A 16,358-nucleotide genomic window follows, 5' to 3' on the forward strand; every position below is an offset into this window, starting at 1 on the left:
AAATTACTTTAAAATTTGTATGTGAATATATTTTCCCCTTATATTCACAACGTATGGCTGTCTTTATGAAATGTAAATATATGAGGTACGTGCTATTAGTTGAATGGAGCCAAATAGTGAAATCTGTTTTCCATTTCAACCGTTGATTGCTTGGGCCAAGTAGAATATATCCAAGCGTTAGCGAAACTTAACTCGCAATAAAGCAAAAGTGAATGATGCAATGAAACATACTAATTGAACTTAGAATGGGATGGTGAGAGATGTAATCTGCTAAGTATTTCTAGTAAGTGGTAACGAAACACACAGTTAATACAATTTATTTTTTAGAAAATATAAGTATAAAAGCAACTCTATTTCGTTTTAAAACAAGTAGTTCGTACCAAAACGAATTATCCCCCTCCTTTATGGAAGTGTTGAAATCGCACCTATGCCAGGGAGGTAAATATTCAAATAATTAGCTCCATAAACGTTTGTGCTGTACTGTCCAGATGGAAATTGCAAAAAGAAGAATCTTAAAAAAAATGAAACAAAAATCGCATTTCCAAAAATGTGTTTCAGAAACAAAAAAGGCTTTCAATACATAAACGTTTTTCGTTCTAGAGTTTGAACTTGCTACATAAAAGACGAATGATAAATTCAAACCAAATATAATTAAAACATATTTCTGTAATATATATTATCTGCCTTTCCTGTAAAATGTAAATGAAACAAGATACCTTATTATGGCACTGACTAATCTTCAACTACTTTACGTGCACTGAAAAAAATAATAATACTACTACCGTTGAAAAATATGTTATGCAACATATTTTGTTCGAATTTCAAAGTTTGAATTAACTTCAGCTTTTCATCACTTTCATCGACTGATAAGCATATTATATAAGAAGCAGCAATATTGTAGCAACGGAGATGAGAAGATTAAGTCTTTAACGAAAATTTTGTCACATAGAAATTTCATATTTTTCCAAGTAAGCCAGGAATCAGACTTTGATAATTTCGAGTCTGTGAGAACTGTAGAAAATGAAACATTCAAGAACAATAAAGATTGTAAAAATATAATGCGGTATTCAAATTTAAATAATAATAATATTAAAAGTCAGTTTGTTCGCCAATAAAAATAAGGAGTTCAGATTTCTTATATTTTCCATTTCTTACAGGAAGCTTGCATATTTTTCCTATATTTTGTGTTAGTAATGTTGCATACTATATTGAAACTAAAATCTTCAAATCAAAATTTTACTTTTTCTTTGTTTTGTTTTTTAAATACGGCCAGTCGATAGAGCGTCTGCTGCCGCACACAAGATCCGGGTTCAATTCCTAGGTTTTATGACTTCAGGTGAAAATTTTTCCGAGAGTGTCCCTGAATAAAGCGGCTCTGAGGCTCGCCCAGATTGTAATCAAACTTGCATATAGATGGGAAGATTATTAAGCATCAAATTTCATTTCATTTCACCACATATGTATACAACGATATAGCAGGTGGCAACAATTAAAGTTGCCCTGGTTGGAGCTCTCTGGACCTCTCTGGACCTCGGCCGAAGCAACGGATTTCACACCAATCCGCTGCTTCGACCGAGCTCCAGAGGACTCTGAGGCTGTGTCCGAAAGGTACGAAGTACAGACTTGAAGTGTGGTCTTCACGGAAGTGACGTCACTTAGTGCGGTTCGAAAGCGTCAAGCAGCCTACGCAAGCAATCCAGACCATAGCTCGGAGCACAGATAGTTTCAGACTTGGTCACGTGATTTCCGCACTCGTTGTTCATTTGCTCGTTGTTCATTTGTTTCAAATCAATTACGTTCTTCCAGCAACACAGGTTTAGGCCAGCAAGTTGTTGGTTGAAGTTCTTCTAATGTGTGGAAATGTATGTATAAGAACATTTAGAAATGCTATGTGATTTCTATGGTGAAAAACAAGTGTTTAAAACGCGGGGAAAACAACGATTCCTCAGTTTTATCTACTGATCGTATTTGGCGCTGCAGTCGAAGTGCAATTCGAAAGACTCACTTCCAGTCCACGACTTCAAGACCGCACTGCAAGACCATTCTCGGAGGATGCTCGCTTCAAGTACGGTCTTGCACCTTTCGGACACAGCCTGAGTAGGGAAAATGTCATATTTGCACCTGGTGGTGAAAATTTGAACTATCTTTTTCGTCAGCATTCGCTTCCATATGGTCTTCATAGCCTCTATACCATGTTTCAGCGCAATCCGTTGCTTCGAACAGTCTCCAGAAGGTTCCGAGTAGCGCAACTTTAATTGGTGCACCCTGTACACACATTTTAAAACAAGAAAATGGAAACGAAATTCGCATGTACGTCTGTAGCTTATCAATTTGCTATCCTTCATGTCCGTTAACGACGTTAGTGCTAATTAACAAGCTAACCAACATAGTAACAGCGCTCTCTACAACTCCCTAGCCAAGTTCCAAATATATTGTAATGTCTTGTCTTTCGCCATACTGCTTGAAACTTCTTTTTCTTTCAAACTTTGTCCCATTCTCTTGAATTCTCACCTTCCACTCCCCGTTCCTACTGAATATGTATATTTCACACTGTATCGGAGTTTCTCTCTCCTGTTAAAAGCTTAAATGACGGTTCTCCATAAGAGTTAAGCCTGCTTCCTTATGCACCCAACAGTTATTTAAATGCATAAGCGCCGTTTTCTACCCAGGGTGCATATGCTGGCCCTGCTTTCCTGAATACATAACATCACGAAAGCGCTGTGAACAAGACCCTCTAACTTCAGAGAAAGGATCATTATGCCGATGTGAATCTGATCATAAATTTCACCCAAGGCTCGTTTCGCTCCTTTATCCAGCTTAAGCCTTCTGTCCCGTACATTAGTTTCATGGCGATGACAAAATTTGCAATACCTGTCGAAGATACAATAGAAACTGAATATAATTAATGTATTGTATGACTTAACCAATTGTATAATGAACTTGTATAATTTACCCTTTATGTACAAAGTTGGGGTGGGTGACTCTGGCACGGCACCCCAAAGTCAACCTCCCATCTCTGTAGTACACCCCGGTAACTGCTTCTTTCAGGCCAACGAGGCTCTGGCGCCTGGACCGTGGCCAGCATAATCCTCTGTGGGGTCGAGTTGTCCTGTGATTGTCCTGTGTACTGAGTGCCTCTTTACAGCCTCATCTTTTCACTATGCTCTAGATATTTTATCCTCGGCGATAGTATTAATTAAGTAATAATATAATGTATTATATTTCAAAATTGAGTTAGGAAGTTTTAGACAGACATATTTTATTTTCTTGTTCAATTTTTCTTTAGTTAAGCAACTTACCCCGTATTGTGTGACGGGCAAAAGTAGCCTATGTACTGATGTGCCATAATATTAAAAAAATATTCAATTATGCAGAAAATTCTGATATAATATGAATTTTCTCTATTCTCCATCCAGATCATTTTATATTCTCGAGAATTATTGTCCTTTACAGTATTTCTTCAAACTAAACTAAGCTGAACTCCATGGGCAAACAGTTTGTTACGGGGCAAGGCCTGCCTAGTGGCTGTTGGTTGGGTGATGCGTGGTCAGCACATTGAGAAAAATGTCTTAAAATTTGTTTAGCGCATCGGTAATGCATCGAGATCGAAGTGATGTCTAGGGAGAGAATTTCACATGCCATTGCACACGATTTTAATCCGATACATCCACGAAGAGCTGCGCATTATGAATGGTTGTCGCGAACAATTTACAGTGTGACGCTTTCATTGAATTAAAAGTCCTTCACAGTGACAAGGCTAATGTTTATGTTCATAAGGAAGTTCATAAACAGAATATGCGACCCTTGTCATCTGATAACTAACTTGGGACAGAAACTGCTTCACAACGTTCCCATAGTGTTCTGGTGTTCCTCCCTATTCAAAAAAAAACTCTGTAAAAAGTACCTTCTTCCATAAGGAAGGATGATTGATTGATTGATTTGGTGTTTTAAGTTCACTTTATGCAGAGTAAGGCTAATCGGGACTGGACCTTCAGTTTTAAAGTGGGATCCGAACCACTATGTGCCTCCATCGGGTATCGAACCCGGTACCCCTTGATTACAAGGCGACGACGCTACCAACTGCGCCATCGGGGAGGCCTATAAGGAAGGATGAAAAACCTGTTTATTTAACAAATTCAAGTAGCCCTAAGCATTTAAGATTCTGTTGATGGAAAATTAGCCTTGTCACTGTGAAGGACTTTTAATTCAATGGAAGCGTCACACTGTAAATTGTTCGCGACAACCATTCATAACGCGCAGCTCTTCGTGGATGTATCGGATTAAAATCGTGTGCAATGGCATGTGAACTTCTCTCCCTAGACATCACTTTGATCTCGATGCACCATTGCATTTCTCGTGAAATTCTAGCCTGATTTGATATATCATATCACCCCCTTCCCATTTAAAATTCTGAAGTTGAATTCAAGATGGCGGACATCAAGATGGCTGCCGACCGTGCGGGTGGCGTCAATGTGGTTCCCCCTTGGCCTGATAACGATTGGTCATCACCATGTCCATGTTTCACGCTGCAGTGGCCTTGTACCGGGGGTGTTAAGTGACTTTTTGAGCCACCCTGTATGGTCTCGTATATATCAAACTTATTACAAAATAAAGCTAAAGCTTTCCTGGCGGCGAATTATGATATATATGGACCAGTTGAGTACCTGACAGGGTTATGAGAGCAAACACCACTCTCATCTTCAAGATGTTAGCTGTCGAAATCCGAAACTCACCAGGTCGGTGTTTCGAAACTACCTCTTCGTTGTTACAAGGCGATGGAGAAGTGGTCAATATCCTAGTGCATTATTGTGAGCCCAATATATAATTAACATCTCCTAGAGAGAAAATTAGTCAAACATGATTATTTTATTGATACTTACATGTAAGTAGATGCCACGAACACTGCAAACCCAAGAAGTAAAAATAGAAGATAACCACTTCTCCAGAAAACCGCCATGGTTAGAGCAGGCTTTTCAAGTCATACTGCAAAGAAAAAATCAAATAATGTTAGTATTTTCTTTGATTGCACATAATTCAAGACCTGTAAATTTGGGAAAATGTGTATATATGGAATCATTCAATAATTAATGCAAATCCACGTGTCCGTGTAGGTTAACTCAGAAGGAGTAAAATCATTTTTTTTACTCCTTACAACCATTTCAATGTCTGCATGACCTATAAACTAGCGCCCAGCCGACTTTTACCTCTATGTAGTGGAACTGCACGTATTCAGATTTCTCGCATTTCACGTCACTTTTGTTATACTTTTGGCTGTTTGAAGAGACACTCAAAAATAAACATTCGTGTCAAGGCCATGACTTGAACTACCAACCTTCGGTGGTAAGACAATAAATCGACCACCTGACGTGGCGCCTCTCTCTCTCTCTCTCTCTCTCTCTCTCTCTCTCTCTCTCTTTCATTTTCTGTCTCCCTGATTTTCTCTTGCTCTCTCCATTTATCTCTCTTTCTCTGTCTTTATATTCCTCCTTCTTCCCCTCTCTTCCTTCCTCTGTTTCTATATCTCTTTCTTTCTTATTCTTCCTCTATTTCTCTATTTCTTTCTCTTTCTTTCCTCTTTCTCCTTTTTTATCCTCCTCTCTCTTCCTACCTCCCTTTTTCTCTCTTTCTTTCCTCTTTTCCTCCTTCTCCCTCTTTTTCTATTTCTTCCCTCTCTCTTTCCTGTGTGCACTATATTGGAACAACAATTTGTAGATAAGTTTCAGCATGAGGAATCAAATTAAACGCTTTTCTCATAAATGATTCACAGATCACTGGGTTCTTTTTCTGCTAAAATTTCCTATTCATGTACGGAGAGTATCTTAATTTTTTATGCAAGGTTGTACTTGAATTTATCAAAAAGGAGCCTCATAATATCAATTCTGTGTTATCTTAACTAAAAGTTTCTTTTTCTAGTGTTCCAACGTAACAGCAGAAGCAATAATGCATAAATGATAGTCATGATTGCGAACCAAGAAGTGAAAAATCAAGTGAAGACAAACTTCCAACATAATATTGATTGAATGATCGCATGTTCGTTAGATTTCATCTCCTGCAATTGCTTCATCCGAATACATTTTCAAAATATGTAATAGCAACATTTATGATGTCATACAAGGAAACATCATTAATTTTATCGATCATGATTTTGTAACAATATTCAAAAAATTCCATTATTTTAAAATGTAAATTTATGGTATGCAATGCATGCAGCAATACTGTAAACCTAGCTGTTGGCCACTCAGTAGTGTGAAATGAAATAAACTTTGATTCTGACTGCTTAAAGAAACTGCCGAGTCTGTTCAGCGATTGTTCTCCAAAGGGAAATTAATTAAGTTGGTTGATTTGGTGCTTTAAGTCCACTTTATGCACAGTAAGGCTAATCGGGACTGGACCTACTGTTTAAAGTGGGATCCGAACCACTATGTGCCTCCACCGGGTATCGAACCCAGGACCCCTTAATTACAAGGCGACGACGCTACCACTGCGCCATCGTGGAAGGCGAAATTAATTAAGTCTTCTGTAGTCCAAGTGCTGAGAAACTTCGCGCTAAGCTTCAGCAATGTCATGAATGCTTCGTCATACCACAATTGTTAACTTTCAATTCTGATCTCGATGTGTTTTCAGGAGAAGCAGCACCACCAAAGGAAGAAAGTACAGGAAAGGAGAGAGAGAGAGAGAAGCGTACACTTGAACAACAAAAGCATACAGGATAACGTGAGAAGGAAAAAATCAAAGAGAGGGAATAGAGTTTGAGGAAGGAGATATTCTGTAAAATGGAGAGTTCTTATGACCTCAAACGACTCATCAATGTCTTAGGGAGAATTCACACCGAAGAGACACGCGACACACGACATGTGAAACAAGAGTTTCACCGAAGAGACAAGATGCACGCAGCAAGCGACACTTGTTTCTATGCTCAGTTTGCATGATGGCACCGATATAATTGCATTAATCAGTTTATTAGTCAACAGAAAAAGGCTTAACAATAGACATTGTTACATGTAAATCACATTGTAAAATTTGTGCAAGTTATTGAAACTCGGGAGAGGCATGTTGTGCATGAGAAAGCAATATGCACTGACCTCAAACTGTATACACTAGACCTTCCAGCCTGAATAAAGCAAATACCTAAACACTAGAGGATTGGTTCTCAACCTTCGCGAAACCATGCCCCGGTATTTATTGTAAGTCAATGCACTTAGCCCAAGAATTTTCCTCGTAAATCTTTACAGTATTTAAGATTTTATGCATGAATTAACATGTACCTATGAAATTAAATATTGATAAATAAATTCTAGCATAATCATAAAGAGTAATAATAGTTTGATTACGTGTGTAGGATTGTTGACAAATATAGAAATATGGATGACGAACTGGTACGTCGATAACCGTTGGAGGAACATAGTGGCGCGGGTCCCACTTTAAACTGTAGGTCGAGACCTGATAAGTATATTTGTGCACAAAATGGACTTAAACAACGAAAACTCACAACTCAAATATGATATTAGGATTATGATAGTTGTCAACCACTTTCAGCAGAACATTTCGCAGCTCAGTATAGTTGATACGAGGGCATGGTATCGGGTCGTGGCCCGGCAGTTGAGAAACAATGTACTAGAGTACTTTACCATGTTGACTTATCTATTTTGGACTAAAGTGCCTCCATATGCTGGCTTTTTCAAATAAAAGCAGTCACGTCATAATTGGCGAAAACACGGCCTCTTTACACGATGTTGAAGGCAAATTACAGCCGATAACTAGATACTACATCAAGAAACTTGATAAAGCGGAAAAAACGTTGTCTTTAAATCTTAAAACATTATAAAAACATTGTACAAATCGATACTTTATTATATCAACAAATTTTAGCTTCAAACACGTTGTAAGGTCTCCGGTTGGGCTCTCTTCTAGAGTCTAAATATAGCTCGTTGGAAAGCATTCACTGCGCATGCGCGAACAACAAACTGAAGCGACACGATGCACGGTATTGAGAAAACGGCACAGTCCGAGGCACGTAAGCGACACGCGACACGTGCATCTTTCCGTGTGTCTTCGGTTCGAAAGGTTGCATTGATTACTGAGGGTTCGCTTCCAAGCGACACTTGTCTCTTCGGTGTGAATTCTCCCTTAATTTTTCGTGCGACTTCCATTATATTCAAAATACGTGCATGCTAATTATCTCGCAGCAGACCCAGCTTTTCAAAGGTGCTTATATCGATCACATTTCATTAAGTTTTATATCTGACGGACGAATCTTACGAATTTACAAATATTAGTGTTTCCAGATCACAGCCGATCAGAGTGGGAAAGGGAAAAATACATATTTCTAATCGAATTATTGTAGTCATATACTTTATTTTAGAATACACGCGTTGGTATTAATTTACATCCGCTTTGGTAGTCGATAGCTTTGAATATTCCACTCAAAATCTCACTTCAGAAGGTTTTGGATTCGAATCCCGGCCAGAGCATGGTATTTCATTGTGTGTTTCCTCTCATCTATTTTATCTAATCAACATGCATTACCATCGTCGTGATTAACCTATGTTAAATAACTGAGTGTAAATAAAACCAATACCCATTGGACAGCACTTTGAAATAATGAAAATGTTTGGGTGTATTAAAAATTATCTTTTTAATACTTTATGTTGGTCATTATTGCAGTTCCCCCACTCCAAATCTTATATATTATTCATAATATCATTAAATTTTGCTTCCTGACCCTCATTTCATCTTCTTTTTATGGCCAAAGTACACCTGAAACAAACTGAACATTCAATTTGGTGCTTCTAACAATTAAAATATTAATTATAATATATAAAATGAAATAATTGCTTGTTCAAATCGGCCATTACATATTATGTGTACCTTCCCCCTAGAGTTTTGTTGAAATGTCACAAAAGATGCAGTTAACAAAAATGAATAACTATCATAATCTGAAGTTCAATCATCCACTATTTAAAATTGTATTCTACATAGAGTAATAGAAAATAACTACAAATATTTCACATATTTCTAGAATGTGTTGCAAGATTCTGGGATTTAATGGAATATTTCTTGTTTGCAGACACATTGTGGACTACATTTTGCAACATTTCTAAGCAAAGAATAGTAAGGCATATTTTTCAACATAATTTCCGGTCTTATTTGAATATTTCGTGACAGTTGTATCCTTCCATGTGCATGACACTCTTTACACATTACTAAATGATATAAAAACCATTTGTAGCCTGGGCATGGGTGTTCTGTGTGAGTGTCCCTTCATCAATTTCATCATATGACTTGTCCTCATTGTCGCGATTATCCAAAAGTGGCAGAAAAGCGACGCTAAATAACAAAAATAAAATCAAATCAAAAATCATTTAAACTACGTACATACTACAACATCTCAAAAAATTGTTCTCTTGCATCGTTTTGCTGCTTTCTACATGCAACTGGAGCCAGCTGTGGCGCAGTGGGTAGTGAATGCATTTTCACCATGCATCACCTTCGTTGCGATTGATCTAACATAGAACTTGATATTTTTATAAATGGCCTAACTTTTGTATGTATAAGAATGCCCATGTGGCGCTGTAGTCGCAGGAATCACAGGCACGAGAGTATGGAGAGCGGGAGGAGAAAACAAACGACTGTGTACTTTAGTTCGCGAGTTGGCCGGGGACATCCTTATCTTGGTAAAGCAGTAACACACTTAGTGACAACGCCAGAGGGGATCGGGCGGGTCAGCAGCCCCCACAATTACCCAGCTCGTCCCCAATTACCGCAGTACGGAATAACAACTTTGTAATTAAACGAACTTTTACCCTAAAATACGCAATTTGCATGTGATGTTTATGGGTATAATAAAAGTGAATGCTCCCCACCACAAAATATTCTCTCCTCTCTGTCTCTCCATTCAATTTTTCCTGCGATCATTACTGAAGACACTATACGCAGTTGTACGAGTATCTGGTATTACATTCGGCCAATTAGTCTGTAATATATGAGAGTGCCTTAATTGTATTTGAAATTTCTACTTAGTTAGATTAACTTGTTGCTTCTGGAAAGGAAGTCCCTCTACTTTAAGAATAACATTTTGCTTTCCGAAAAAAAAAATGAAGGGAAAGTTCTTTTTATCCAAGTTCGGTTGCGCTTGAATGAACTTCCAGAACGTATTCGGCTCGTAAGACATTCCACTGAAGTCGATTTCTTCTTCAGAGAGAATTCTCAAGTAGAAGGGCGTAAGCTGCTTCAATTCGTTGATTCCTTCTGGAAACGTACCGCGACCACTCGATTCCTAAGCTGACAGACGAGAGCAAACTGTAGAACCATTATCTTAAACAAGATGCAAACATTCATTTAATAGTAACAAGAATGCTGAAGCAAAATAAATTATACAATTCAGTTGTCCTGTTCCACAATATTGTTCATCTTTAGCATTCAGAAGGTATATACAGTGGACTCTTTTTAATTCGAACTTGGATAATTCAAATGACTCGATAATTCGAACAGAAGTTTATTCCCCTTGAAATTCCTATTGAAACCAGTTAAAAATTCACATGTAATTTGAATTTTCGAACCTTTTATTGGGATAATTCGAATTATTCAATATTTCGAACAGAACTTTATTCCCCTGAAATTCCTATTGAAACCAATGTTAAAAATTCATATGTAATTCTAATTTTCGAATATTTTATTTGGATAATTCCACAGACAGCCGTATGGAAGAGAAAGTTTTGTTTGCTGGTATTCAACCTGAGCACTATCCGGAATAACATGGGATTGCCCAGCCCTTTTGTGTATAAACCCCACTAGTCAATGATTTGTTGAATGTCTTCTTATCTGCCCTCAGTTGTCAGTTGTGATTACTCAGAGTACCTTGTTCCCAATGTCGAAGGGTGTCGAGTATAGCTGCTAGCTTACATTAGAGGGAAAAGTAGAAGTTCCAAGAGAAGTGGAAAGAGGTGTGAGGAAAAAGTAATATCACTAAATAGTATGGGATACCGCCGAACACGTTATCAACCTACATTAAAAGTGAAGCAAAACATATGGAGAGCTGAAGTCTACAAGCCGCAGTAAACCAAAAGAGGCTGTGAATTTCCATATATTGATGAGTGTGTTTATATTTGGTTCAAACAATCACGTGAGTTCTGCGTGCCAATAAGTGGTCCATTGGTTCGTTGAACATTCAGAACTTTAAAGCAAGTAGTACAGTAGTTTTGCTTCGTTGATTTTCCTTAATAATTCATCCATTGCTTAATTCGAAATTTTTCCTGGCCCCTTGAAGTTCGAATTAAAAGATTCCGCTGTATTTATAATATATTTCGTAGGCTTTCGCATTATAATACCTGTAACGTCAAAAATCCACCAGAGGATTTTGTCGTGGGCGTCATACGACCTGCCAACCTGACCACCGTGGCTGTGGATAGATGTTTATTAGATGATGCAAGTGATAAAGGGACACACAAATTACACCAATGCTCAGCTAGGAATTCTAACCAAAAACCTTCGGTGGCGAGATAATGAGTCGACCACTCAAAGCCTTGACATATCCCAAAACTTATGCTGCAACAGCTTTCTTATAATTCGGAAAAACGTCAGTAATGGAGTAGACTAGAAAAGAGAATGGTCTATACATTTACTACTGTACGAGGATCAACCTTTGGCTGCTCTACCACCAATACATAACACAGGAACAGCAGATTTATTAACGACTCTTTAATAAATTATTTAGCACGAACTTCATGAACAAACAGATATGAGAAATAATAAAGCAAAAGGATATACAATAAGTTACCCATTCATCCACACAAGCAATGTTATTTACAAGTAAATAAGTTTATAAATAGGCTCTTTGGTATTGCTTCGCTATGTTTGATAAGAATAATGAATTTTCTTTCAGTGCGTTTTCACAGTCTCTACTCTGCTCTAAACAAACAAACATATGAACTGCTTAATTTGTAATTATGTAGTAGTAGTCAAGCTGCACAAAACAAGTATACAATTGGCATTGCACCAGGGAAATCACTGATATTGACACATATCAACTGAACTTTTACAAGTAATGTGCTCACCGCTTCTCACCTTCACCCCCTCGGATTACCCGGCATACTTTCTGTTAGCTATCGCTATGTAAGATTAATTTCATGGGTGGTTCTTGTCACATGTCAAGTTACACTGTTTGATTAAAACATTTATACAATTCGTTAGTGACAATCTGTATATTTGCAACGAATGTGTGGAGTGTATGGGGTGGCCCTTTCCGAAGACACCCACATGTCAACCTTCATTCCATGTTGTGATTCTGGACGGCAGACCAACGAGGCTATAGCTTCTGGACTCACAGTCTGTATAATGCTCTCTGGGACTTGTGTTGTGGTGTGATGCCCTCATCCTCATCTTCGCAATTAGCCAAAATTGATAGTGAAGCGAAATAAAATAAAGGAAATCAATCAATCAATTCAAGAAAGGCGGCAGAGGAGAACAAAGTCCCCACTCTGAAAAGTGAATATCAAACTACAAAATGAAATATTTCATACCTTCAATTTCATTTCAATGGCAGTACATTGATTAGATTACGTTGGACTTATAATTTCAATTAAGGCTACTGTAGATTTCTCGAAGAAAGATCACAGTTTCATCATTCATCATTTAGAGCGAGAAGCGTCGTCTTGGAAAAGAAAATCTTGCTTGTCCCTCCTCAGAAAAAATCCTGCAGTCAGCCATGATGTCCACATGCATATCTACAACTTGTAACAAGAAAAGTAATTCAGGTCATCATTCCCTTGTCCTGATCATTTTGTTCCAAATGTCAAACAACCAAGCTTCAATAGCACATAAATTGAACGTAAAAAGAGAAATATAAAATGCGATAAATCTGAATCGAACCATCAGCTATCACTATTATATCGATTGAGCAATAGACAATAACTCTGATTTCCTTTCAAGATAAAGTTGAACAAATTCTGGTCATTTAAATTATGAAATGTAAATTTAAAAGCTAGATTTCTATACTTCAACTACATTCAGCAACGTGCATTATCAGGTCATTGTTGTGTAGTAATTGCTTTAGAAATATTAAGATGGACTTTCAAAAATATGAAAATATATGACATGTATTGGGTTTTATTTGCTCTTCGTGTACTTAGTTAATGAAAGTTTTTAAAAAAATCTCTGTAGATATAATTTGAGTAATGACAATCACTTGTATTATATTTTCACCACCGAAAGTTACGAGTTCTAGTTTTCGCCTAAGCATGGGTGTTAGTATCCCTCAATTTAATCATCATTCATCCTCATCGTCGAGATTATCCGAAAGAGGCAGAAAAGCGGTGTAAAATATAAATACATATACAAATACTTGAGCTGAATAATTTTATTGTCAGTGTTAAACCAGAGCAGAAACCTAACTACACGTTGCAACAAATACTTCAATTTTCAGCACATACTAACAATATTGGAGCAGCAAAAATACATTTCTTAATGAACTAATACATTTAAAACTCGCTTATTTAAATATGTGATATTAATTAAACGACAACTTTACAAATTTTTTACTTGAAGTTTTCCAATTTAAAAAAAAAAAGAATGGGGTCCGTTTTTTTAACTATGCAGTTATAACGTGCCCTTGGTTTCTTTGAAATGCAATACCGTGTCTGGAGCAGATTTGTTTTCTAGAAGTAAACAACAGAGATTGGTTTACTTCTAGGAAACGACATAACCAATATCCCTCTCGCAGGTTGAGGCTTCTCCGAAATAAAGGAGTTTCTGATATATGCTTCAAGACAGTCCTTCCACACAAAGGGACTCATCTGTGTAAGAATATTGATTGTGAATGCCTTGGGGAATCCAAAAATGGTTCCATTCAGTTGTGGAATTGGAAAGATGATATCGTGGAGAATATTTTATTGACCAACTACAGTATCTTCTTTTCTCCTCTGTTCAAAATTTGTAATATATATATATATATATATGTGTGTGTGTGTGTGTGTGTGTGTGTGTGTGTGTGTGTGTGTGTGTGTGTGTGTGTGTGTGTGTGTGTGTGTGTGTGTGTGTGTAATTTTTTGTATTTGTGGAACTTCTGTATTTGTATAACTTTTTGTATTCGTATTTATCTAAGGTTTTGTGTAATAATTACTATGTGTTTGTATCATGTATTATGTATTTATGTAAATGATATTGTATATAGCAAATTGTAATGTCTATTGTAATTGGAGCATTCGCTCTGTTATAAGCGACTGGTTAATAAATAAATAAATATTCAAGTAGAACTTTGTGGTTTTTGTTTCACTTTCCAAGTAAATATATTACTCCTTGTTAGCAATGAATCCGAGTTGAGTTTCAAATTATGTTTAATATAGTATTTCACAATGTTGTTATGCATTTCTTTCTGTACGGTATCATATATGAGGTTTGGTATGAATATAATACGAGGGTCATTTAAAAAGTTGTCTACAGTGTAGGTTTACTCTTTCTGTATACGATTTCTAACGACGTGCATTTCTTGCATTACCTACGTTGTTCATGTATGTGACTTTTCCGGTCACCTCGACATAAACACATCCTGAATGCAATGACGGCGCCAGGAAAAAGTGACTGGGTGGGGCGGAAGGGGGGCGACAAATATTGTTTGGGGCAGTTACATTGAAACGCCAGAAAACACTATATATATATACATATATATATAAATATATAATAATAATACTTATATTATTATTAGCTATATTCATTATGGTGTTTTGTGATTGTCCTTTATTCAAAGTGGACGTTTATGCCTAAATTTACTTCTTGATTACGAGTTTATCTCCATATGATTCGCTTTAATAAAGGCATTAATTATTTCTTTTATTCGTGGGAACTGCCGCAAGTTGTGTTGTTTCTAGTGGCCTATTTCAATATTGGAAGACATTTATAAGTTTATAATTCATCGTCTTTCTTGAGCTGAAACTACTGATATAAATATTCAAGTTATAAGATAATAATAAAATGACGAAAAAAATCGAAGAGTTTAATTTTCTTGCAAAATAAACATGACGTTGGTAGAAATTAATCTTCTTAAATATTAGAAACAACGAGTCACTTGGTGAAGTGCAATTCTGCTGTAGGAGAATTCTGCTGTATGTGCTTTGGAGAACACATTGCCCACCTTCGGTACGTCCAGGACTTGACATTTCTTCTCAATACCAAGGACAGCCAAATGAGGCAGCTGGCATCAGGCATCCTGTTTCGAGCAAAGCATTTCAAAGATTTCAAACACGAAAAGGTTCTTGGAGAGAATGCAAGTAGAGTGTGAGCCTTGTGAAATGCCAATTTATACTTTCCTAGGATTTCGAAGAAATCTAAATCCATTAAGTGAGGTACTTTCGTTCCATCTTCTTAACACTGAAGAGTTTTAGGCAAAATCTGCGTTTCATCTTTCAGGGAAATGTTATCACAGGAATAAAAATCTGAAAAAGGTTACAGTTATCTCATAAATCAAGAAATATTCTGACCCTGGTGCACCTCTCAATCTACTACTCCAACGTATGTTTGTGCTACACAAAGTTCTTGGGAAGAAGTTCTTCGATTTTGATATATACGAGAAAAAGCGAACCTGCTTCTAATGATTGAAGAGTTGCAAATCCTAAAAAGCGTTGTTTTATCTGCCCGCGATACAAATATCTTTCTTGTTCCTATCTCTCAATGCATTTTGTTTCATCTGACATCAGTGCGAATACTTTCGCCTCTTCCACTTCCTGGGTTATTTTGCTGAGAATAAGTGTCGACATTACGCAGATTAATTTATTTTGAATCGAATTTTGAGTGTAATTTGCCTTTTCATGTTCAAGTTCAATACATTTCCGAATAATATCACCTCATTTTGAAATTAACTTCAAGAGTATCGAAGAAATTCCCTTTGGTAAGGTTTGCCTCAGTCTCATCATCTCGAAAAACAAGTCTCTGAATAGTAAGAAACCGCGATGCATCCACAACAACTGACATGTAGTGTCGGCTTTCTTGGATCACTTTTGGTCCCGGGTTCGATACCCGGTGGAGGCACTTTAAACTGTAGGTCCAGTCCCGATTAGTCTTAATGTGCATAAAGTGGACTAAAAACACTAAATCAACCAACTAACCAAATCTTGAATCACCTTCGAATGTATTTTACTAAATAGCGTTGTCACTAACGACCCACGATTAGAATAATTTGCCCGTACTACAGATGATGCTTTGTGGTCCTCAGAATGTTCGTGATGTTTTAAAGCCATCTACATTCAACGCTTTTTTCCAGTTCTTAAAACTGGTTAAAATTTAGGTTAATCGCGACGATTACCGGACATAAATGAATGAGAAATGGCCTACGGCCAGGTCGCGCTCAAATCTTGAACAAAAGTCACAAA

At 37.0% G+C, this 16,358-nt stretch overlaps 1 protein-coding gene across 1 annotated transcript in view; it reads right to left on the bottom strand.

Moving 5' to 3' along the window:
* LOC145981016 (glycine receptor subunit alpha-2-like) overlaps nt 1-16,358 on the bottom strand; it is a 358,476-nt gene that overhangs the window by 216,821 nt on the left and 125,297 nt on the right. Inside the window, exon 2 of the mRNA XM_083114116.1 lies at nt 4,881-4,983. Within this exon, the coding sequence (XP_082970242.1) occupies nt 4,881-4,957 (77 nt within the window). The 5' untranslated portion in view covers nt 4,958-4,983. The remainder of the gene's footprint in view (nt 1-4,880; nt 4,984-16,358) is intronic.

The sequence above is a fragment of the Lepisma saccharinum genome, chromosome 2, assembly GCF_977018435.1.
Source record: "Lepisma saccharinum chromosome 2, izLepSacc3.1, whole genome shotgun sequence".
NCBI lineage: Eukaryota > Metazoa > Arthropoda > Insecta > Zygentoma > Lepismatidae > Lepisma > Lepisma saccharinum.